We start from the raw sequence: 25384 nt of genomic DNA, 5'->3' as shown, positions 1-25384 counted from the left end.
CCTAGTCGAGCCTCCAGATGAGCATGCAGGCTGCCCAACATCTTGACTGCAGCCTTGTAAGTCCTGAGCAGCTAAGAGGTGCCTGAACTCTCTGCCAGGGGAACAGAGATAATGAATGTGCCTTGTTTTAAGCTGGTAAGTTTGTGACACACCCTTTGGGCTTTGCTTTTTTTCATGCTGTCCTGTTCACACTGTCCTGGGCTCCCCAGCACCCCTTTATGTGAGTGCTCCATAGTTTATTCAACACTCTCCTGTGTATAGGCATTTAGACAGTTTCCAATCTTTTGTGGATGTATTTTTGTATTGCTGGGGTCTATGTTCAGGGAAAATTCCCTGAAGTGGGATTGTTGGGTCTAAAGGTTACACAATTCCAAATTTCCTTCTAGAAACTTTGTACCAATTTACATTGCTACAAGCAATGTTTGAAAGGCCTGTCTCTCCATAACCTCACTAATAGAATGTATTGCGGTTTAAAAAAATTTTACCAGTCTTGGCCAGGTACGATGGTTCACCTCTGTAATCCCAGCACTTTGGGAGGCTGAGGCGGGCGGATCATGAAGTCAGGAGTTCAAGACCAGCCTGACCAACATGGTGAAACCCCGTCTCTATTAAAAATACAAAAATTAGCCAGGTATGGTGGTGCGTGCCTGTAACTACAGCTACTGGGGAGGCTGAGGCAGAAGAATCGCTTGAACACGGGAGGCGGAGGTTGCAGTGAGATGAGATCGCACCACTGCACTCCAGCCTGGGCGATACTCCATTTAAAAAATAAAATGGGCAATACTCCATTTAAAAAATAAAAATAAAAAATAAAAAATTACCAGTCTTACTGATTCTGAATGAGTTTGACTACTTTTTCATATTTTAGGGCCATTTTAATATCTTTTCTTGTGAATTGTTTGTTCAACTCTTTCTCCTATTTTTCTATTTATGTTCTTAATCCTTTGCCCTGGAATTTTTAAGGGTTCTTTATATATTAGAGATATTAGTCCTTTGTCTGTGGTATATATTGTGAATATCTTCTCCTAGTTTGTCAGTTGTCTTTTAGTCTTGCTTACGGTGTCTTTTATAGTGGAATTTTTTTTTAATCTAGTCAAATTTATCAGTCTTTATTTTTATTGCCTCTGGATTCTCAGTCACAGTTAGGAAGCTATTCTCTCTAAACAAAGGCTAAAGAGGAATTCACCCTAGTTTTCTTTGAGTATATACATGTTTTTTTTGATCTCCCTCAAGTTTATTTGATGTGAGGATGGGTCTAACTTTATCTCTTTGCACATGGCTCCCCAAGTATTCCAACACAATTTATTTAAAAATCCATTCTTAGCCCAGTACCTTGAAATATCATCTTTGTCATTTAATACATGTTCATATGTATTTGGTCTAACGCTGGACTTCCTCTTCTATTCCACTGGCCAGCACACACTATTTTTAGTTCCAGTATTTTTATACCATGTTTTAATGTCCAGTAAGAATAGTGCCCCCACCTTTTCTTTTTCAGTGTTTTTTAAGTTTTCTTGCATGTTTTTCTATATGAACTTTAGTATCAACCTGTCCAACCATATAAGATAGCTCACTAATATTTTCACGGCAATTGGATTGAAATCATCAGTTAAGGAGAACTCATGACTGCTGAGTTCATCCCATCCAAGAACAAGAGACGTCTTTCATTTGCTTAAGTCTTTAGTTTCTTTCAGGTACCTAGAGGGTTCGTATATTTTATGTTAAGTTTATTCCTAAGCACGTAGTCTTTTCTTGTTGCTACTGTAAATGGGATTCTCTTCACCATTATATGTCTTTTAACTGTTTATTGTTTGTGTATAGAAAGACTACTGCTTTTTGTATGTTAATTTTATGTCTCACTACTGCATTAAATGAATTCTTCCACTGCTAATTTGTCATTGATTCTCTGGGGTTTTCCAGGCATACTATTATATCATCTGTAAATAGACAGTTTTATTTCTCCTATACTCATCCTTATGCCTTTAATTGAGTTCTCTTGCCTAACTACATTGGCTAATATCTGTAGTACATTATTGAACAGTAGTGAAGATAGTGATGATCCTTGCCTTATTTGTGATCTTAGTGGAAATACCTCTAGAGCTTCCCTAGTCCATAAGTGAAACTAAAGCATATACATTTTACCATGTTGAGATTGTATCTCTCCATTGCTACTTCCTTGAGTGTTTTTATCATAACTGGGTGTTGAGTTTTGTTAAAGAGAGGATTTCCCCCCACCAGATGTATGTTTATGGTATATGTTAATAATAAGAGTTGTTGGGCTGGGTGCAGTGGCTTACGCCTGTAATCCCAGCACTTTGGGAGGCCAAGGCGGGTGGATCATGAGGTCAGGTGTTTGAGACCAGCCTGGCCAACATGGTGAAACCCTGTCTCTACTAAAAATACAAAAAATTAGCCGGGCATGGTGGCAGGCGCCTGTAATCCCAGCTACTCAGGAAGCTGAGGCGGGAGAATCGCTTGAACCTGGGAAGTGGACGTTGCAGTGAGCCAAGATCACATCACTGCACTCCAGCCTGGGCAACAGAGCAAGACTCTGTCTCAAAAAAAAAAAAAAAAAGTTATTAACGTTGAACCAACTTTGCATTCCTGGAATAAATGCCACTTATGATACATTATTTTCTTAATGTACAGTTGGATTCCGTTTGCTAATATTTTCTTTAGAATCTTACACTAGGAGAGGTTTTGGGAGAATTTTATCCAACTAAAAATAGCTTTTAAGAACTAAATCAAGATGAGTACCAAATTAAATATTCAAGTAACATAACTGGGATTTTAGTATATAACACAATTGGGAAAAAGTGGCTAATATGTGTATTTTGGTAAATTAGCACACATCCAGTAATGTATAATGTACAGTGGATGGACTGAGACATGAATATATTATAGCTCAGCATACTTCATAGAACAAGATGGTGGGACAGTCAGTACTAACAAGTGCCACATTCTATGATTTTTTACAAGTGGACACAGTATTAACATTCCATAGTTCTTAATTTAATTCTGTTCATTGTCTCAACTGACTACAATGTACATTCCATACAGACAGAAAATTCAGACTGTTTGGTTCCCTGCTATATTATATCTCTTGAACCAGGCATATAGTAACCATTCAATAAGTATTTGTTGAAAAAAAAAAAAAGTATGGCTAATGATTCCAGGAACCAAGCTCAGATTAAGATAATTAGATCTCTGTAACTCATCTGTAATAATGTAGTTTTATCTTATTATTCTAGATGAGGATTAGGCAAACTTTTTCTGTAAACTGCCAGGTAGTAAACATTTTAGGTTTCACAGGCCACATGTTTTCTGTTGCAACTACTCACCTCAGCTTTTGTAGTTCAAAAGTAGCCACAGACAATATGAAAACAAAATAGCATAAATAAAACTTTATTTGCCAAAACAGGTGGTTGTCTGAATTTGGTCCTCAGGCTGTAGTTTGTGATCCCTGTTCTAAATGATAATATGAGTAAAGAAACATTCAGGAGGGCCGGGTGCAGTGGCTCACACCTGTAATCCCAGCACTTTGGGAGGCTGAGGTGGGTGGATCACAAGGTCAGGAGGAGTTTGAGGCCAGCCTGGTCAATATGGTGAAACCCCATCGCTACTAAAAATACATATAAATTAGCCAGGCGTGGTGGCGTACACCTGTAATCTCAGCCACTCAGGAGGCTGAGGCAGGAGAATCGCTTGAACCCGGGAGGCGGAGATTGCGCCACTATACTCCAGCCTGGGCGACAGAGCGAGACTCTGTCTCAAAAAAAAAAAAAAAAAAAAAAAAAGAACCACTCAGGAGGAATACTTACTTGCTGAAAAAGCCAACACAGATGAATATTTAATAACAACAGCACTGACATATAAATCTCACATTCTTCCATATTTAAAGGGGAAGGCTTCATAAATAAATGTCAGTAACAGAAGTTGCTTTATGCTCTCTCCTATCTATATGTAGGAATGCACTGGGTTCCTTAGCACTTAATGCAGGCAAAAGTCTAAGACTTCAATGGTAAGTACATTTAGCAGGTAAATGTTTAGATAAATGATTACTTGTAGTTTTATTTTTCCAACTCTTTTGGATCAGAAACAAACCAACAAATCAGATCGACTACTGATCAGATGCAATTGCATAAATTATACTCTACTACTTTTGTGTTGGGATGGTAGAGAATAAACATGAGGTGAATAGGATTCCCACATTAATCCTTTATTGAGGTTAAAATTCCCTGGGGATAATTCCTTTCTACATTACTACAGTATACAATTATAGAAAAAGAACAAGAACACTAACCCTGAACCACAACCAATTCTGGCAAACAAACCATTCACCCCTTTTCAAATAATACTGCATTATCTCCAGTATTAGTAATACTAATAGATATAGAAATATTCAGAAATTCCATGTTTCAAAAGTTGTAGTGGCCATAGAAAAATTATTCCCTCCTTTCACATCATTACAGCTAAAAAGCCAACTAACCTAAGATGGATTTAGTTATCTGAGATGGAATACTGACATGATTAGTCAAGATAGCAAATCTGGAGTCTGAATGACAGACACTACTTGATTTCAGTTTTAGTGCCTCAGATCCATTCCATCCTTCCAATTTTCCTACGTTAGCTGACTCCGGGCAAAAGTGAAGAAAGAAGGAGCTAAAGAGGGAGCGCTGTCTAGAATATGCATTTATTTGTCTTACAAGTTCGCAGGTAAATTAGAGATAGTTAGCTTGAATGTACCAAATGAGGTTAAAAAAAAAGAGTACTCACTATATAGAGGGCAATGTCCTAAATTATATTCTTCGATTAGTAATTCAAGAAGATTGGCTTTTTATAATTAACGTGAAAAGACATGTTAAGCCATGGAAATTTGGACAGTTTTATTGGCCAATCATCCTCAATACATGGAGATCATGAGGTGTTTAGTGGCAAGTAATTGGGTCCTCTTCATAAACTCTGTGACAGTTGCAAGGGTAAGACAGATCTATTCTTGGGTCCATGTGAATTAAACTGGTTGTGGTTCTTGTTGAATTCTGAGAAAAAATGAGGAATGCTTCCAGTCACTTTGCAAATAACTCTATCATGATCAAGTTACTCCCATGGAATGGTGCTAAAAAATCAATATGTAGTTCATGGTTTTCAGCAATTAGCAATTGAATTAATTCTTCTACTCGTCAAGAATTCTTGGTGGTGTCATTAACTTTAGTGAGAAATTAAAAGAACACATTGTAGCAACCAAATACTGACACATTACTACTATGATCATGTTCATCTTGTACTTCCCACTGACTGTGCAATTCTGCTGCTGCATCCAAAATTAAAACACTGGGTTGCTTTATTCCAGTACAGCCTCATGGAAATCGGCTCTCTTTCAAATCTTTAAAGTAGAATACGGGTCTGACCTGCCACCATCTGACTTTACCGATCTTCTGGAGGATACATTTCTTATATTCTGCCAAACCCACTAGTAATTACGCTATAACTTCTTACTATGGGTTGTATTTAGTTGCTCCTCTAATTTCTGAAACAAGAAGAACTGGTCAGGATCTTTCCTTCTACCATGATAAATGACAACATAATTTTGTTAAGAGACAGCATTGGTTGGTTGCATGGTAGACTCCGCATCTGTGGAAATCACTGTACATCTTACCTAACTTAGTAAGAAGCTAGAGTGTGGTAAGATGGTACAGCTCTGCAATACAGCACAAGGATTTCATGGGTCATTTCTTTAAAAACCTGCATAATACCTAATGGTGTAAATGAAAAATACATTTTTGATAATCCATACATTCATCAAATGTCCTAGTCTTAGGCATTTATTTAGATGAGTTAGAAAACCCACAAGTTATTTAGACATAGCATCCTTCTGTTCAGTGTTTTCTATTTCACTTGCTTCAAGAACGGAAAAAAATCCCACTTATTCTCAGAATGAAGCAGCAGGCTGGCTGACACCAACTTCAACATGCTCCAAGCAAACTACTGAAATACAGAATCTCCTCGGGCTCCCACTTACTGGTTCCGGTTAACAGTTTATCTGAAGTGCTTGGGTGTGAACTTGTAACACTTCCTATTGTTCAGCATGGGGTGTGTGTGCCTCTGTCTCTAATAAGATCATCTCACCCTTTACCAAAAGGTCCTGTATCAGGGCAGAGGGGTGGGGAAGATGTTGGTGAACAGGCTGTCAACATAATTCTTTATTGTGAATAAATCCTATCTCAGATTAGAGCAGTATAAACCAGAAAGTAATGTTCTTCCCTACCTTTCAACTGAGAACACAGAACCACAGCAACTTGGTGTCCTCACCTTGAAGGAGTTAAGCCCCTGCTTTGGGAGATAAACCTTTACATGTCATATAGCTCAAAAGTTCATTCAAAACAGGGCTAGACTTTCCTAAATCCTTATCCAAAACATCACAGACTATTCATGAGTCATTAGGTCCTAAAAATACAGATAACTGGGCACTTCAGAGGCTGTCTGACTTGGATACTCCTGAGCCATGAAGGGAATCAGGATACTTCCAATTCCCGAACTTGACAGAACAAGACAGCTCCCACGCACCATTCACAGGGCCGTATACCTTTATTCTAAACAAACTAACACACTGTCAAAAACCTGCTGGATTAAGATTTTCAACTCTCCTCCCTACTGTGGTCTGAGTGTTCCAAGTCTTTTTCTAAACCTCACTGCTAGGCTTGAAGATAGATTAGCTACAAAGGACGATCAGCTAACAGGTAGAAAACAGAAGTGAGTATGATGCAGTCTATGTGAATTACGCCCTCATAAAAGCCCTTAAAGACCAACTTATAAAACATTACTCACCCAGCCTGCTATAATAGATTCAAACCAGAACTTTTCTTTTATTAATTAAACATACTAAAACTACATAATGTTTTTCACATGGGTCCTCCTCATAAACTCTGTGACAGGTGCAAGGGTAAGACAGACCCTTGCAAGTTGGTTTAACAGTCTGATCACTAATACTCATGAGATCCCTTCTGGGGAGATACCTTCCCACAGAGAACTTGGGGCAGAGAAATTGAAAAGTCTCTGGCAAGACAAAGGACAAGTTAAGTCAGAGGGTACATGGTGATGCATGACTTCTAGACTTGACTATTTAAGTCTGCACAGCTTTGATTAAAGATAAACTGGAGTTGGCCCAGCGCAATGGCTCATGCTTGTAATCCCAGCACTTTAGGAGGCCGAGGCAGGCAGATTACTTGAGGTCAGGAGTTCAAGACTAGCCTGGCCAACATGGTAAAACCCTGTCTCTACAAAAATGCGTGGTGGTGGGCACCTGTAATTCCTGCTACTTGGGAGGCTGAGGCAGGAGAATTGCTTAAACCTGAGAGGCGAAGTTGCAGCGACCCGAGATCACGCCACTGCACCCCAGCCTGGGTGACAGAGTGAGACTCCGTCTCAAAAAATAAAAATAAAAATAAATAAATAAATAAACTGGAGTCATAAAACATTTACATATAGAGGATTCTCCGCATTAAAATGAGACATTTTTAGTCTGGATGACTGCTAAGTGGCCTGGAAGGTGTGGGAATATCGTGTGCTTTGGATTTGACTGAGACGCAACTCTCAGGGTGGCGGCTGGCGCAGCTCAGCCTGGGTCCCACGGCGCTTGCCGCTCCACTCAGGACCGACTCTGGGGAGGTGAATAAAAACTGTGTCTTTGTGGATAAAACAGCCATTAAATAAAAGATGGAGCTTTAAGGAAAGCTTCTCAACTTTAGTTAACTTCAGGTGTGAAGACATGAATAGTAAATAGGCAATACGACCAAAAATGTGATTTGGTTGAAAGCAGGAACCACTTCTAAATTTGGGAATCTTGAGGATCTGGGAGGCATCCCCTGTGAAAGTCCATGATGTCCTGAAGTACATCAACTACCACGCTGTAAATCTGGCATTCTCATCAAAACTTATCCTTTGCAATAGCTTTAAAGCTCAGGCATACAATTCCCAGGTCTACCGCGCCATGTGAAAACCCACTTGTGGAGGGAAAGGTCTGTTCTGCACATTTGGGTATGGCATCGCTAGCCCGGCCTTCCCCAGGAAGTCCGGATTCATAGCACTCTGCTATCTGTAAGAAAAGAGGTAGGTTCTGAACTTTCCTCAGGCAGAACACCAGACATAAAATGCTGAACAGCCACCAGCTCCATTCTCTCGAATCCTCGCTTTGATGTAAGGTAAGAGGCGGCGGGGGGAACGCCAAATAGAGCGGATGGTTTATATTTCTCTCACCAGGGCAAATTAATAAAAACAAAACCGAATTTTTCCCTTCTCTCACCCATTCTTATTCCTCCTCAATATTTTTCTTCTTTCTAAGATTCCTTTTTTGTTTGAGAAGCTTAATATTTGTCTGCCTTCTGAAGAAATGGGTATAGTGACAGATGAAAGACTTGTATTCATCGTCTAATTCAGAATAAGGGGAAAAATCGACTGCTGTGCATTTAAGATTCTAACAACCTTGCAATTTTGTATAGTCGTTTCCCCCACCCGTTCTTTTGAAGAAATCTGCTTTTATTCTGCTAATAACTAACCACAGTTGCAGCAGCATGGATCCGATTAGCAGTTCTTATGATACAAAGGGGAGAAGAAAAAAAGCTGTGAACAGGGTTGCCAATTTGTCCACCTGGGCCCCCAGGAGAAAGATTAGCTGAGGCGCCTGCCTGCTCTCTTTCTTCCACTTGATCGCTGCTCTATGCTGCCGGATAGAGACAGGTCTTTTTAAAGCCAAGGCACTTTCCTTTAATCAAAGTTTCACTCGCCTCCACCCGCTCTTGTCACAAATTTCTCATTCTGGGTTCCAACGCTTCGTGACAACTCTGCCTGTAAACATGGGTGGCTGGCTATGAAAAGTACCACATGCGGATGCTCACTCCCTTGGAGTCATTTTGCACCTAAAAGAGAATATAGCATGTGAGCGCTTGCTGTGCCTTGCTGTGCCCTGCAGGTATGAGGGACCGTGTTTTCCAGACCAAAAGGTGGCATACGTGGTCAATCAATGGGCATCTTTATGCTGCTTCTGGATGTGAGAAGAGGGAGGGAAAAATACAGGGTTTGGGAATTAAATATTGGAATTTGAGGGAAATAACACAGAATGTATAAAGTTGAGACCAACAGATAAAACACTGGTACTATAGGTGGCATGGTTTCTATAAATTCTCCATTTAGATATAGAATTGTCAATTTATGTACTAAAATAATATGCTTTTTCTTACAGAGTTTAAAATTTCATTGCATTTGTGATTATACTAAGTAATGACAGCTTGTTTTCATGATAAAACTTAAGATTTTTAAACCCTTGGCATAAAACTCATACTTTTAAAAGTAAAGAACGAGACAGCTAAAAGCACTTACTATTCTGAAAAACTTAAAAAACAAACAAACAAAAAACCCCAGGCTCCTGAGTGAAATCTCCAGGATCTAAGGGGGATAAATCAACACTTCACAATGTATATTTAAAGGAAACCAGCACCTGCTTACCTTGCTTTGCTATCACAATTCACACCATGACATATTAATATATTTGGGTGTTTAAATAAGTGCTTTTTCAAGAGATATAGAGTTGCACAATGAAACCCGGATTAATCAATAACCAGACTCCTTTTTAACAGTGCTGGGCTTGTGAGGTTGCTGGGGGGAGAGCAGGCCTCTCCAGCACGAGGCTAGAACTGGGGGGCCCAGGCGGGTGGCAGTGGGCACCCTCAGGGACCCGCAGCTCAGGAGTAAACTCTGCCAGAGGCAGTGCCAGCCCAGGCATGGCTAAGCTCTCCATGCTGAGTGCCAGGGGACAAGGAGGGCTGTGCAGGCCACAGAGCCTCTGACTGTGGCAATGTGGAGAAGAAGGTTCTCGAGCACGACCTCAAGTACTCTTCATTACTTCTTTCAGATTGGACTAAATATTCGGCAAGCACACTTGTGAAAGGTATCTGTCACAGTGGAGTCGCTTTCAGGAGGGAGGGGAAAAGAATGATCCCATGGAGGGTGAAATGCAAAGGCAGAAAGACGGCTCCAAGCCCACAGGAGAAAGGTTGTAAGTCACCAATTTCAGAACTCTCTTCTATTGAATTTCCATTTTTCTAAGAGAACTGTGAGTTATTTAATTTGGCCCACGTTTACTGAACAGCGCTACTTGCCAGGCACTGTTCTTGGCACTGGGGACAAAAAGAAGAAAGAGGCTCTCAGCCCGCCAGGGGCTCAGGCAGCTGGGGCAGCCCTGAGGGAGAGCTGAACTCCGGGGCTTCAGGGGTCAGCAAGGACTTCGTGAAGGGAAAGATCCTTTAGTGGGGTCTTGAAGGGTAAGTAGGAGTTTGCTGCGCTGCATAAAGAGTGGGATGGATGTTCCAGGCAGAAAGGATAAATAACATTATTCTTTAATGCAGCTCTAGGGACAAAGATCTGATGCAAAGTCATGGTCAGTGGTATAGAAACGGAATTCTGAACTAGTTCCTCCATCTGCTTCTAAGAAAAGGCAATGAGGCCACATTAAAAACAAACACGCAGCAAAAATATATATCCATTGAGGTTCAGTTCTCTTAAAATGTGATACTTTTTTTGCTTTTTTTCAAGTAGAATTAAAATAACATGATTCTTGGATTTCATGTGAAATGAATTTCAAGTAACAATTGTGGAAATAAGGGAGTCTGCTGCTAACTGAATTGGACTTGAGAATACAACAGTATTTTTGCACAAGAATTTTTTCTGTGACATTACTTTCAACTGAACCAAATCCAGTTCTAGAAAGATCAGGAAAAAAAACCTCAGCACTATGCTGCCCTTAAAACATGAGCTATTTGGCCGGGCGTGGTGGCTCACGCCTGTAATCCCAGCACTTTGGGAGGCCGAGGTGGGCGGATCACAAGGTCAGGAGATCGAGACCACGGTGAAACGCCGTCTCTACTAAAAATACAAAAATAAGCCAGGCGTGGTGGTGGGCACCTGTAGCCCCAGCTACTCGGGAGGCTGAAGCAGAAGAAGGGCACGAACCTGGGAGGCGGAGCTTGCAGTGAGCCAAGATCGCGCCACTGCACTCCAGCCTGGGCGACAGAGCAAGACTCCATCTCAAAAAAAAAAAAAAAAAAAACAGCTATTCATCCCTCAACTTTCCTGTGAGAAATGTATGCACTCCTAACTGGGAATACAGGCCTCCTTCTCAGCCATGCCCATGGAGCACTGGGGAAGCGCTAAGCTGTCTTGGACATAGGTGCTCTCTTCCATATTCTAGAAACATTTCTTCTTCCATTTCTTTTTCACAGTCTCTACCTTTTTGGGTACCCCAGGGTTTCCTCAGAATTCTCTCAGTGATTCTCAGCCTTGGCTGTGCATAATAACCACCTGGAGAGCTTTAAGAAAGTACTGATGGAATACCCCGCATCAGACTGATTAGGTCAGCATCTCCAGGGCTGGGCCAGCATCGGTCCTTTCCCAGGCATGCTGTGTGGCGAGTGCTGCAGAGCGCTGACCTTCGCTCACTCCCTAGGCCAGTACTTCCCAGACCAGCAGCTTCAGCAGAACTAGAAATTATTGGAAATGCAAACTCTCGGGCTCCACCCCACAACTGCTGAATCACAAGCCCTCCAAGTGATGCTGAGGCAGGCTGGGTGCCCAGGGGACCTCATCCTGAACCCTAAAGCCTCACACACTCATTTTTCCCACCAAAATACTGCCTGAGTCCAGATCTTATCCAACCTCCTATTCAAAACCTCCCTTAGGATGCCCAGTGGGAATCTTAAATGCAATATGTTTAAAACCAAACTCTCGATTCCCCTTCAAAAACTTGTTCCTCTGTCTTCTGTACAGAACCATCATTTACCAATTCCTTCGGCCAAACTCCTTCTGCCACTACTCCCGCTATGTGCACATCCAAGCGGCCATCAACCCTCTGCATGGTTACTGCAGGAGCCTCCCACGTCTCTGCTCCCACCTTCCCCTACAGTATACTGTCCACTTAGCAGCCACAGTGAGCCTCCTAAAACCTAAACAGGAGTATGCTATTCCCTGCCTTCCCAACCTTCCAGAGGGATCACATCACACTTAAACTCCTAAATCGGCCAGGCGCGGTGGCTCACGCCTGTAATCCTAGCACTTTGGGAGGCCAACGTGGGCGGATTGCCTGAGGTCAGGAGTTCGAGACCAGCCTGGCCAACATGGCAAAACCCCATCTCTACTAAAAATATAAAAATTAGCCGAGCACGGTGGCACGTGCCTATAGTCCCAGCTACTCGGGAGGCTGAGGTAGGAGAACTGCTTGAACCTGGGAGGTAGAGGTTGTAGTGAGTGGAGATTGTGCCACTGCACTCTAACCTGGAAGACAGAGTCAGACTCCTTCTCAAAAAGAAGTAATAAAGAAACCTCCTAAATCATAATCATAACCTACAAAGTCGTTAGCTCCTCTCTCATCTAACTGCCCACGCATTCTGCTCCATTGCCCGTGACCACTATGCTCTGGCTGCACTGATTTCCTGGTGTTCGCCACCCGGCACACTAAGCACAATACTAACTCAGGGCCTTTGAGTTTGCTCTGTTCTCTGCCTGGATCTTCTTTCCCAGATGCTCACATGGCTTGCCCCTGCCCTTCCTTCACTTCTCTTGTTCAAATATCAGCTTCTAAGAGAGACACCTTCCCTAACTAGCCACTGCTATCTAAATAAGTAACCTGATTTTTTTCCCTGACTACTTGACAATAAAGTATGTAGTTATTTATGTATTTCCTGTCTTTCCCACTAGACTTTAAGTTTCACGACGACAGGACCCTTTGCAGTTTATGTTCAGCGCCTTTACCCCACTTACTACGCCTGCAGCATAATACACACTCAGTGCTTTGCTGAATTAATGACAGAATAGAATGATAAAACAAGGAAGGAAGGAAACTGAACAATTAGGCTAGTTGGCTTTCCACAGGATATCACCTGGTGTATCCAACACTCAAAGTGCAACATGCTACTTTTCTAAAACCATCAAATGAAGTAATATATTTGGCATCCTCAGCAAGGTCACACTCTGGGCATTCAGCTTTATGCATTTAATGCAGTTTGCAAGTACAAACTCCTATGTCACTTTCTGTTTGGAAGGGAGAATATCAACATTAACAATTCCTAGTTATATCATTTATAAACATGCAGATGTGGATTATGAAAGATTAATGCATTTTAGGATTGGTGAAGGCATTCCGTTTGTCTCATGCCGAAACCAATTCTGTTCTTCATTAGTCAATGACAACCCATATCACCCTGTTATGGAAGAGAAATCAAAGGTGCAAGTGTGTAAATTGAGAATAAGTGATGAAACTGATTAGTAAGAGTCTTAACGGCTATAATCAATCAACACATCGTAATAATCCTGGCTCCAGGGTTATCAGAAGATTGGGAAATAAACCTAACACTCTCTATAAAATGGTTTTGTTCCTTCCACAATTGTTACTTATTCCTTTTAGGAAACATGGTCATATACCAGAAGTTTGTGAAATCAACTTTAGGAGCATCTTGACTCTAAGTACTATTCATTTTACCACCATTTTCCAAAATGTACTCAAGTGATTTTTGAAACTTTTTACTTCTAGGCTAAAATTAGTTCATAAAAGCTTTTGTACTCCTCCATTCTGAATCTTCATTCTCAGTGAAGGGAGAAGGCAGCGGGTCAATGCCAACAGCATTTCCACAGAGGCAGCACACGCAGAGTCCAGACACAGTGACACTCAGCTGAGCACAGGTTCAGAGCAGGGACAGCCTACTCAGCTCAAGAGTGAAAACAAACAGAGAACGAGGTGTCTGAAGTGCTTCTCCAGGGAACAATGCAAAAAAGTAATGGAGAAGTGGGAGTGGACCGTTAGACCCACCATGAAAACACATGAGTCACTGCTGAGATTGCAGAGCAAGAAAAAGGCACATAATATTGCCTTGGTGACGCAGACTTTCTTGTATTTTCATACGCAGAAGAATACAGAAAGGGAATGGAAATTGACAGGATAATTTAAACTGAGTTGCCCAACTTTTTTTAATTAAGAGAGGGAGCGAAACTAAGTGAGAATTTGTATTTTGATAAATTTCTAATGTTTTCTTATTTCTAAATGTGGGAGAAAGAAGAGGAGAAAAGGCTGAATTTGAAGTTTGTTGGAATGAAAGATTGAAAAGATCTGTGCTTTTGAAGAAAAGAATACTCATTCCCCACCCATCAGAAGACCTGACTTGGGGTCTGGAGTAACCTCTGAAGGCGAAGAGTAGCTCAAAACACTGAGGCAGTTCTTCAAACACAAGGCCTTGGCCACCAGACAGCAATGGGGAATCTGTCCTCTAGAAACAGCGCTGAGAATATTCATGACCCATGGACTTGCTGAGTTCCCATAACCAGGATCTTGGCCTGAATTTTAAAGCTGTTATCTTAAAGTGGGAGGTTCTGTATCACACCACCAATAACTAAGCCATACAGAGATGCAACCCCATCTCTCAAAAAGACAAAATATACAATTTGCTTTCTTAACTATTGCTAAGCAGCATTTGGAAGGGAATGGAAATAGTTTTGTGTAACACTCAAATATTTTACTTTGTCAGGGAAAAAAATACTGGCTTAAGTTCGCTTTGGTTTGTAGAACTGCTGAATTGGTTTTCTGTGCTGCCACAGATTAAAAACATGGATATATCAATGGCATTTTGTGTTAATTTTTTTTTCCTCCTCGGCTTGCCAATAAGCAGCATGCATCTTCCTTGCAACAAGCTGTTGCAGGATTTCCACCTCCAGTGAAGCCAAAAAGGAACATTCAATAGATATTTCAAAATAAGATTATTAGGTAAGATGATTACCCAGACTTTCAAATAAAAAATTTCTGCCAGTACATGAAATGCCATTTTAGAGGGTCTACTGCTAATGTTATCATGAAAGGACACTGGCTAAGAACCATTTACATATAGAAATAAACTCATGCTTTTTACCCTGAGTTTAAGGCCAAATTAATAAAGTAGAAAGTTTATTTACTTAGGATGGGCTTGAGCCCTAAGAGATCTAAAACTCCAGGAGAAATGGGTTAAATGAAAGAGAGACATTGGTTTGCATCCTCCATTGTTCATCTGATAGGTACTAATCTTGACAAATTAGACCAGGAGCTATCATTTCCTCTCACTGGAATCTTTCCTGTTCACTCTGGACTATGACTAACTCCTAACTGAGATTCATTTTTCTCTTTCCCATTATAGCATCCTTCCAGATTCTGCTTGTTTGAATGTCAAATTAAGCAAGAAAATTAGTTTTTTGACCAGAATATCTTCTTGTTTGTATCTGCAGCTATATCGGCTGGTAGAGAAATCTACTTAGCTCTCACTTGCTGAAGGGTAGGACTGGGTGAGCACTCACACAGAAGAGCTCTAAATATACCCCAGTGCTGCCAAACAGTTCTTTTCCATATTTAATCCAATACGTGCCACCCTTTCTAGAACTCATGCTTTTTGTCTGAGATTTTCCTGAGGGGCACAGATTCATTATGGCTGGTTGGTATGCTGGATGCATCTCTTGCCCTCTAGGAATGGCCATGATAAAGCTGCAGAGAATCAGGCTCCACTATAAAGGAACTGGTGCTTTGTGGTGTAGGAGGACGAGCTCTGACCAAGCGATTTCTTCAGGCTCGTCACTGAAAGGACAGAGACTGAAGTTATTTGCTGGGTATGAGTTCACATTAGCAGGTGCCACATGCTGTGCACTGTGGAGGGGCTCCTGGAAGAGGCTACCCCAGGCAGGAGGTGGCTACCCCAGGCAGGAGGTGGCTAACCCAGGCAGGAGGTGGCTACCCCAGGCAGGAGGCACATGTGCAGAGGTGATCACTGAAGTGGGGTGAAGCGCAGCTGGCTGGAGAGGGAGAAGGGGAGGGGAGGTATCAGTAGAAAAAGATGGGAGCAGTGAAGGCGGCTCCTGGAAGGTGAGTGAGATTCCTCCTGACGTGTGCCTCCCGGCTTCACAGTTTCAGCTTTGAAGCCGCCCTGACCCATCCCTCATGCCCAGCCAGCCAGCAGGTAGTCTGCCGAGAGGCCAGGCAGCAGGTGAGCGCCTCAAACAGCGAAGCACGAAATGTAAAAAGAAAAGGGGTTCTACTTTCATATTTGATGCAACTCTATTTTGTTTCTGTCTATGATAGCTAGGATGATGTTGCCTTTGATTAGTCTTACCTAATACCAGGCAAGAAGAACAACAGCCATGAAACAAACAGCTACTCATTATGTGCTAGCGTGAAGACCTAATTTTGTGTTTTTGACCCTAATCTATTATGATCAGTGGCCTTCTGCTGCCAGATCAAAGTGAGTTAACTCTACTTACACTAGACTTGGTACAAATACCAAATGCCTAATGCCAAAAAAAAGAATGGGGAAAAATCTATTCAGGAATTTTCAGTTACTATCCTTAGATCTTCATTAATAAAACAGATGAGCTTAGTTTTATAAACAAAAGTAGCCAGGCTATGAACAGTTAACACCTGCCTGTCCATTCCTCATCCCCATGGTGAGCTCCCTCTTCTCAATATTTAAACACTGCCGCTGCTTACAGCACGTGGAGGAAAAGCTGACAAAAGCCTCTGGCCAATAAAATAAAAAATTTTTAAGTTTGGCTTATTTACATTTTTGCTTTGTTAGTAAACTGGAATGGCCGGCTCTGGAGGCAAGACAAGTGAAATTAACATCCGCAGAATCTTCTGGCAACAGCGGTGCATTCAGATGCCGTGCTGAGTCAGCTTCCACCATGCATTAGGGGCAATCAGGCCCAGCGTAAGACCCAAGACCTGTTCAATACACATCCAAAACCCAGCAGCCCTCCTTACGCCAAAGTGAAAAACGCTAGGATATTACCCAAGAAGCAGAGTAAGTGCAACATGATGGGATCATTTACTAGAATATGAGCATCATGTCTAATATCACACATTTCGGAATGAACTGAACCTGACATTACATCTATTTAATTTAAATGTATAGTATATGAATACACACCGCCAATTACAAAGATGGAGCTATTTCATTTCTGTCTCTAAATATAAATACATCAGTATGAAGAGGAGAGAGAATAGGTAAACAAGAAAATTTGTGATGGCACTGGAGGGAGAGTACAGCGTTTGTGTTTCTGTTCTCAAACGCTTGTTTAGAGTCAACAAGCAGGCCTGAACTCTTTACCTTCTAACTATAGAGAGCTGCAAAGCTGGAGCCCAGGAATGTGCAAACAAAGGGAGAGAATCCATGTGGCTACCTAACATAAAAAATCTCCATCCTGCTTCTCCAAAGAATGCAGGAGGAAAAGCCCAGCTGAGTTAGGGATGTGGCGGGGCGGTGTTGTACCAGTGTATCACAGTAGTGGTTCCCATGACACTCACAATGTTTGTGAGGCAGCAAGATAGGAGCGCAAATCTGCAGTGGGTGGAGGAACAGTTTAACAGGCAAGAAACAGAATCAGCCATTTGGGATGCTTTACTGGGCTTCGTTTACCTACCTCTGTGATGCTTCTCATTAGCTGCCAACTACACTTACCAGGATAGAGATGGAGAAAACTGATTGTTCTTTTTCAACAAATCCTAGGAAAGCAACATCAGGAAGAATCCCCTGCAACATTTGGCTTTACTTCATCCCAGCTATCAGCTACATAACACCTGCACATTTTACAATGACTTGTTGGAGAAACAATGATTGAAAGAGCCTGTCTGTGAGACATGGAGAGGAGGTGATGAGATATGGCAGGAGGCAACAGGAGAGAACAGAGGCCAAACACAAGCTGGTGCTGGGAATAAGAGGAAGGAAGGGGACAGGAAGAAAACAAAAGACTACATATAGAAAAATAAAGGGAAATTCCTAACAGATAGTTCGACAGTTTGAGTATCACGCTTGGGAGAGCATGTCGTCTCTACGTGGCATGTATGCTTCACTGGCAGACTCAGAACCAAATGAAGGTGGACTGCATATGAGCTTGGGATCTGATGTACAGATACACACCATTTAAATATAAGGATTAGAGATGGGAAAAGGATGAGGGAGATGGGCCTCATTATTCTCTAAAGGAAGATGTATTTGCATTTAGGTGAAAGTAAATATAAAACAAAAAGCAAAGACCAACTTTATGATCATCTCCAAAATGTGGTTTTATTACCTATGACCAAGATCACACAAATATATAACATAATGCAAGTTGGATAACTCAATATATTTAATACTTCTCAGAGAATAATGATATGAATCTTAGGGAAATGATTTAAAAAATTAAAAAGGACAGGGTGCCTAGGTGGAGGGAAATGGAAATAGAAGACAATCATTTTTTTTTTCCCCCAACAAAAACCTGTCATGAGCTTTGAGTAAATTCCATTAAAATAGCTGCATATAAAATGTCTGATGAACAGTTATCAAAAACTGACATTTGAGTGCCCCTCGGCTTAGCTGTGGGAACAGACAGAAGAGAAATGGGTAATACCTGGACTCAAGCCATGGACTACTCCCACAAGGTCTAGGACAAGGTTACTGAGGGTAACCTGGCTCCTCTGTATGAATGAGAAAATGGTGCCCCTTCCCACAAGAGGGCAGGTAGATGTCAACTCCCATTCACCACTCAGACCCTGTGCAATGAGCACCTGTTGAAGTGTGTACAGCAGCCCTGGCAGGGGCCACTGGGCAGGAAGTGCTGCTCACAGTTAGCTGATGTGGTCTCCACACAGGCAAAAAGAGGGAAAATAATCCAGGATTTTATACTGCATCTATTGTTAGCTTTTCTGTGTGGCAGGCAGGCAGTCTAGCATAAATCAGTTAGCCTATGATCTGAGAGAAGCAGGGGCTAAGTGTTCAGCTAAAATTTTCATGTGTAGAGACAACAGCAGAAATTCTGTTAATCTCTGGGGTACAGTCATTTCTCTCCTTTGTTTTCTGGTATTCTCAGGCTCAACCTCCAAGAGGAACGTGGACATTTTTTTTTTTTTTTTTTTCTAGAAGAAAACTGAGTTCAACTCTGTGAAAATATATGATGCTTTCATGGCTAGCTCTTGCAGTCCTACTGAACTACCTCAGCAAACACACCAAGTCATCACTGGGAACAACATACATGTCTTCTGAATTGCACAAAAACACCACTGGATTAAGAACCAAAAGACTTGCTGCCTAAATCAACTGTACAACTCTGAACAGTAATTGTCACAGACAGTCTCAGTTTGAATAATATCCATAATGGTGAACGTAACATTGTAAGAATCAACAAGAACTGAGCGCTCCGCATGTACCTGTCTCATGTGCAGTGACACATTTAATCTTTGCATTTCCACTATGAGGTGGGGTTATCATCTTTACAGATGCAGAAACTGAGGCACAGAAAGGCTTAGAAGCTTCTTCAAGGTTATGTGGCTAATATCAGATAATTATGAAAGTCCATCCAGTTCAAATGATTGTAATTCCACTTGGGAGAAAGGTGAATAAATGCCAAAATTGCTTATCAGATTTTTTAAGAGGTTACTCCATGGTGAATACACTAAGAAATGTTCTATTTGTCATATTTATATAATCTAATCCCAAGTAGCTTCACATTTAGCAAAGACAGTTAAGAATTTACTTGAAGAATATGCCACCAAAAAAAAAGGTGGAGCTTTTGCTGCCTAATTTCTTCCCGGTACTAAATTTCACTGAATAGCTTTACCAAGCACCATATAGAGGTCGGCTACAGAGGAGCTGACTTGTAATAGTACAGTGAAGCAATATGGTGGTTAGTGTTTCTGACACAAGTTTAAAAAACAAACTATACACTTTAAATGACGTATCCAAGAAAGCGGAAAGCTTTCTAGGAGTTAGCAGGGAGAAATGGTAGTGAGGTCCTTGTGCTCTCTGCCCGCACACATCTGCAGTCACTGCGAAGAATGAGCATCCTTTGTGAGGGTGTATAACCCACTCACCAGCTTTTACCCTGTGCAAACCAAATGAACCACAGACTCGGAGGCCAGTTAAATTTGCTGAGCTACTTCCTCTGTAAAATACTATATAATGTAACACCTGATACCCAGGATCACATGCCCGAAGTGAGCTTTTTTGTTGGGTTTTATCTTCTGTATTGCATCAAAATCCAAACAATGAATATACAAGTTTAGAAATCCCCATTGAAAGGACAGACATGTGGAAAGTCTTCAGATGGTTAACTATTCATGTCAGGAATTTAAAATTTAAAACCATTATATCTTTATACCTCTAGAAACTTTTCATTTAGGATTTTAGAAAAAGTCCTTTTGACTCAATTTAGAACGAAAGAGTGAGCTCTCTGAGTAATGCAATATTTTACATATAACTTTCCACTATTTAGGTAGGTGACATCTCACAAACCATCTCAACACCAAAAACTGTCTTAAAAACTCTAGACTATAGAGTATTCACAGCATTAAAAAGTTAAAAGCAGCAGATAAGTCCAGGTTATTACAAACACTATGAGGACAAACAAATATCTTTGAAAGAAAGATAACATCGAAATGCTTTAATCAAAATGCACTGAGCGTATACCTATATCAAATTACAGATGAATCTTAGAAATGTAACGTTTAGTTAAAAAAAGCAAATTTTAGCCTACACTAAGAGTGGGGTGACCATATTATCTGATCTGCCCAAGACCTTCTGGCTTATGCCGCTATCCTACTGTAATTGTTAATAGTAGCCCTTTGCATGCGCAAAAGTGTCTCATATTGGATGATAAATTATAGTCATTCCAAATATAATACATTTCCATAAAGCTAAAAACTTAATAAAACAATATATACTCTATGAATGTTTGTAATAAAATTCTTAGAAAAAAACCCCAAAAACCCAAAAACCAAAAGAACAATATTTTAAAAAAGATTCAAAGGATATTTGAAGTGAGGAAGAGGTATAGAGCTTGGGATAAGGAAGAAATACACAGGTAGATACAATGGCATTATGATACTCTAATTCTTAAACCAGATGGTGAATTCATGAATGTTTATTTGATAGTTAATGTTTCATAATTAGTGTGCTATGTATGTTCTTTTATTTAGAGATATATATGTGTAATATTCTAAACATTCCACAATACACTGGTTTTTTTTAATATAAAAGAGGTGAAATGTTAAAAAGCACCAAAACTAACACCCATGATTTTGGAAGGACAGAATGAATTATCTGGTTTGGTGATAAAGGAAAGCTAGTTGTATGTTAGACTTGAATGGATGAAGTTTGATGGAAGAAAGCTGGATGAGGATGAAGTAACTGACAAATAAATAACCAAATAAATACATAACCTCGAGAACATAATAAAGGGAGCAGAAGATAGAGGTGATGCATGGCAAGTGAAATAACTGAACATGGAGTTAACCAGAACATGGGCTCCTTGTGTCCAAGAGAAGGCACGAATTTGTTATCAGTAAGAACCCCTCGACCATGCTCCGCCTCGACTAGTGCCTGCATGGGATCAGACACTGATAAGTATAGACCGTAGAAATGTTTTAGAAAATAAATGCTGTGGCAAGTATTGAATAGAACCACAAAAAAGGCCAATTCTCATCAACAATCTCACTTTAGTGGCACTCATCAACAGAAGATCTGATGTAACAGAATCATTACAGAACATATGCTAAGAGGATAAATAATACTCTGTTTCTGGCATAAGTTAAGGTAAATATGCAAATTGAAATTAACAAAGTAATTGGTCATTTTATTAAAGGGGTAGTTATAATCACCTGTTGAATATCTTTAGGAACTGGGACTCTCATATGCCTTGGTGAGAATTCAGTTTTACTCTTAATATGTAGCCACTAGGTTTTAAATAGTAAAGTAATGAAATGTGAGTTGCTGTTGATGAACATGAGATCTCTCTTTATCACGAAGTAAAATAATAATTGTCAGGAAAGTAAATACCTGGGATACTTGCAGGAGAGATTGGGCCAGATCGAGACTGGTTGCTTCCTACAGGAGAGCCAACAGGAGAGGGAGATGGGCCCCCCGGGATGCTGGAGAGATGAGGGGACGCATGTGGGGAGAAAGGCGACTGCGCCGGGTTGCTCTGATCCCCTTGGCTGCTCGTGGACCCGGATGCACTGACTGCTGAGCTCAAAGTTGCTTCCGTTCCCGTGGGGAGGTCATCAATGGAGCCAGACAGATCCTAAGAAAGGAAAAGATGTATTTATAGAGTGACACGTTTGGATGAATATCTCATCAAAAGACGACTTGAAAATCATAATGACGTCCCCTTCAGAGATGAAGGTTTTCTGGGTAACACCCAAAATTCAAAGCATGGCGACTTTTTTAGATTTTAATGAGGTCGTTTGTAAGTTGAACCAATAAGATCTTGCCTCTCTCCTAAAAAATGAGTAAAGTTGTACTTCTCTTTGATAAAACCATCCCCATAAAGTTTGCCCTTCAGCTGTCAGCACCGAGTCCATTAGACCTGTTCAAAATGCCACACAACACAGCACTCTGCCTGGTGACTTACCATAGGAATGGAATGCTGGTTCTTAGATGATTACTTCATAAAGTAAAAAACTACAGGCTTTGAGTCCTTTTTTTCAGAACTTGACATTGGTGGACTACGTGAATTTCAAACTAGGATATTGTAATGTAATAGCAGTCACAATTTTGACCAAACTTTGTGATGAGAAAAAAATTTTTTTTTTTTTGGGGTGATGAAGTCTCACTCTTGTCGCCCAGGCTGGAGTGTAATGGCGCGATCTCGGCTCACTGCAACCTCTGTCTCCTGGGTTCAAGTGATTCTCCTGCCTTAGCCTCCCGAGTAGCTGGTATTACAGTCACCTGCCACCACACCTGGCTAATTTTTGTATTTTTAATAGAGATGGGGTTTCACCATGTTGGCCAGGTTGGTCTCGAACTCCTGACCCCAGGCAATCTGCCTGCCGCAGCCTCCCAAAGTGCTGGGATTACTGGCATGAGCCACTGTGCCTGGCCGAGAAATTCTTACAACAAAGTGCCATTAAAAGAAAATAATAATGTGTGTATTTATATATGATATTGTGAAAATAAATGTCTTTGAAGTTATGTTAGCAGAAATGGGTCCTAATGTTATACCTTACTTTTTAATACCAATTTTGCACTGTCAATGCCATCTATATTTTATCACCGTACTTTCTGAGGCAGTGATTAAAATTCCCATTGATACAGATACAAAACAATGGAAGCTCAGAGAGTCCAAATTACTGTTGAAGGTTATGTTACTGAGGACAGACTACAAGTGCTAAAGACGAAAAGGGGAAGATGAGAGAGGAGGAAGAAGAAACTGTCTTGTGCTCCCTCAGCAGAAGGAGACGCAGACAAAGCCTCTACTTCAGCCTGCATCACTGGTGTGCCCCCCATGGCTCCCATGGAGGCCCCCATCAGCAGGCGCTCGCTCAGTGCATCCCTGCTGCAATGACTGGACTCCCAGATCACTGACCGAGCGAGGTGCCAGTGAGTTCTCAAGGCTGAGTTACAGCATAAAAGATACTTGTCTTGATAACTGAAGACTCCATACTATAGAATGGACTCAGAAATATCTGGTTATGCTACTGTTCACAAAGCATATTCAATCCTAATAGATCTCCACCCTCTAAATTGTATCAACGTTAAATTTTACCTCACTGCTTGCAACTGGGACTTCTGAGAATAGGGCTTTAGAATCTGGCAGAGGAAAATGCTAAGATTCTAAGAGTAAACCTAGACCAGAAAGTACAAAAAAAAGCAAGGGAAAGCAGAGCTGGTTATAGCTCTTCAGGGTTTCCTGAAACGTCACAAAGCAAACTCAGGATTAGGATCCTAGTACCCTGGATAGTTTAGTTTATCTGGTAATCATCTGTTATAGCATATAATTAACTTCTCTTTAAAAACCATATTCTAAAGTATAACTGACAGAACCTAATCAAAAAGAGAAATGCTATAGAAAAACAAAATGTCTTCTGCTAAGAAGAATAACATCTTTCTAAGTAAAACAGAAAACGTCTTCATTCCACAAAATCTTCAATGTCCAATGACTGTGCTTATGGGAAACAACAGAACAGCAACAGAGCAGACCGAAAATAGCACCCCTAGAAAAAGTTCATCAAATCTCCAAAACAGAAGCCTGGAGTGACGGCACAGCCTGTGGTCCCAGCTACTCGGGAAGCTGAGGCAGGAGGAGTGCTTGAGCCCAGGAGTTCAAGGCTACAGTGAGCTACAAGTGTACCTGTGAGCAGCCACTGCACTCCAGCCTAGGTGACACAGTGAGACGTAGTCCCAGAAAAAATCCAAAATAAAATTAAGTAAATTCAATCCCATTGTTAGAATTCAAAGGTATATAAACATTTATGCTAAACCTTATGATTAGCAGAAATGTAAAGGCACGTGAGATGCATGGTTCTGTACATATTCAGCTGGTGAAACTTCATATTTAACTTGATTACTGGGCTCAACAACAGAGGTCTTGACAGAGACCACGGGGGCTGCAAAGCTGAAAATATTTACTCTCTGGCCCTTAACGGAAAAAAGCTTGCTGACCCCTGATTTAAAGAACCACGTGTACTCACACCATCTCTACTGCCTTTGCCTATTCCTTGGGGGAAAAACAGGAATTAGGACAGGCCTCAGCTGAACTGCACAATAACTTTACCATACATCATGACTGGTACAAGTTTAACAGGGACAGGAACTTACTCCATTACTACATCCCCCTGAAAAATACTGAGTGACAACTCCATATAATCTTACTCTTTTTGAAGGGATCATAAAAACCCAGGATGGGTGATGGCCTCCATATCCAGGCCCTGACAGTACCCACCACACGGCAATGACTAACAAACAAGGGGCAGTCAGGCAACAGCCATCGGGCAGGAAATAGGCTTTTCATGTTTCTCTAAAGAAAAAAAAATCTGGTAGATAACTAGATATAAAATCCCATACTATATATGAAGTTAAACACAGAAAGGACAAATCAGATTTAATTTTTGAAAAATCATCTATTGCAGTTAAATAATTTTATGCAAATCTCTCATCATAAAATCTGAAATTTTACTTTGAAGTTCTTGTAATTCTCTGCACAACCTACAAGTTTCGTCCCCATTCTCCCTTAAAATTCCATATTATGGTTGAAAAAGTGACACAGATGGGTATTAAGAGGGCTTCACTCAGGCTGCAAAGCCATCAAAAACATTTCTGTTATTCAACAAGCTGATCAAGGAAGTATCAAGAGAAAAATATTAAAACAGTGGCTTTCTTCATGTTCACGTGTCATCAGAATTTCAGTGCTGACTAGACCTCAGTGTAACAGAAGAGTAATAAAAAGATATAATTATTATATTACTGTTACACACTCACGCAACTTTTATATGTAAATTATACAGAAATATTCCCGCCCTGCAGATTGTTAGGGTATCTGTACTAAGAGCTATCTTAAAACCTGCTAATAAAAGAAGTTCAAC

General features: G+C 40.8%; 1 protein-coding gene across 8 annotated transcripts in view; it reads right to left on the bottom strand.

The window, feature by feature from the left end:
- The window catches only part of ARID1B (AT-rich interaction domain 1B), a 433023-nt gene that overhangs the window by 102964 nt on the left and 304675 nt on the right, over positions 1-25384 (bottom strand). For all 8 annotated transcript variants that reach the window (XM_054493038.2, XM_054493042.2, XM_063666760.1 and 5 more), the window contains one exon: positions 21861-22104. In XM_054493038.2, the coding sequence (XP_054349013.2) occupies positions 21861-22104 (244 nt within the window). The remainder of the gene's footprint in view (positions 1-21860; positions 22105-25384) is intronic.

Source organism: Pongo pygmaeus, chromosome 5 (genome assembly GCF_028885625.2).
Source record: "Pongo pygmaeus isolate AG05252 chromosome 5, NHGRI_mPonPyg2-v2.0_pri, whole genome shotgun sequence".
Classification (NCBI taxonomy): Eukaryota; Metazoa; Chordata; class Mammalia; order Primates; family Hominidae; genus Pongo; species Pongo pygmaeus.
This window is presented reverse-complemented; position numbering and strand designations above follow the sequence as displayed.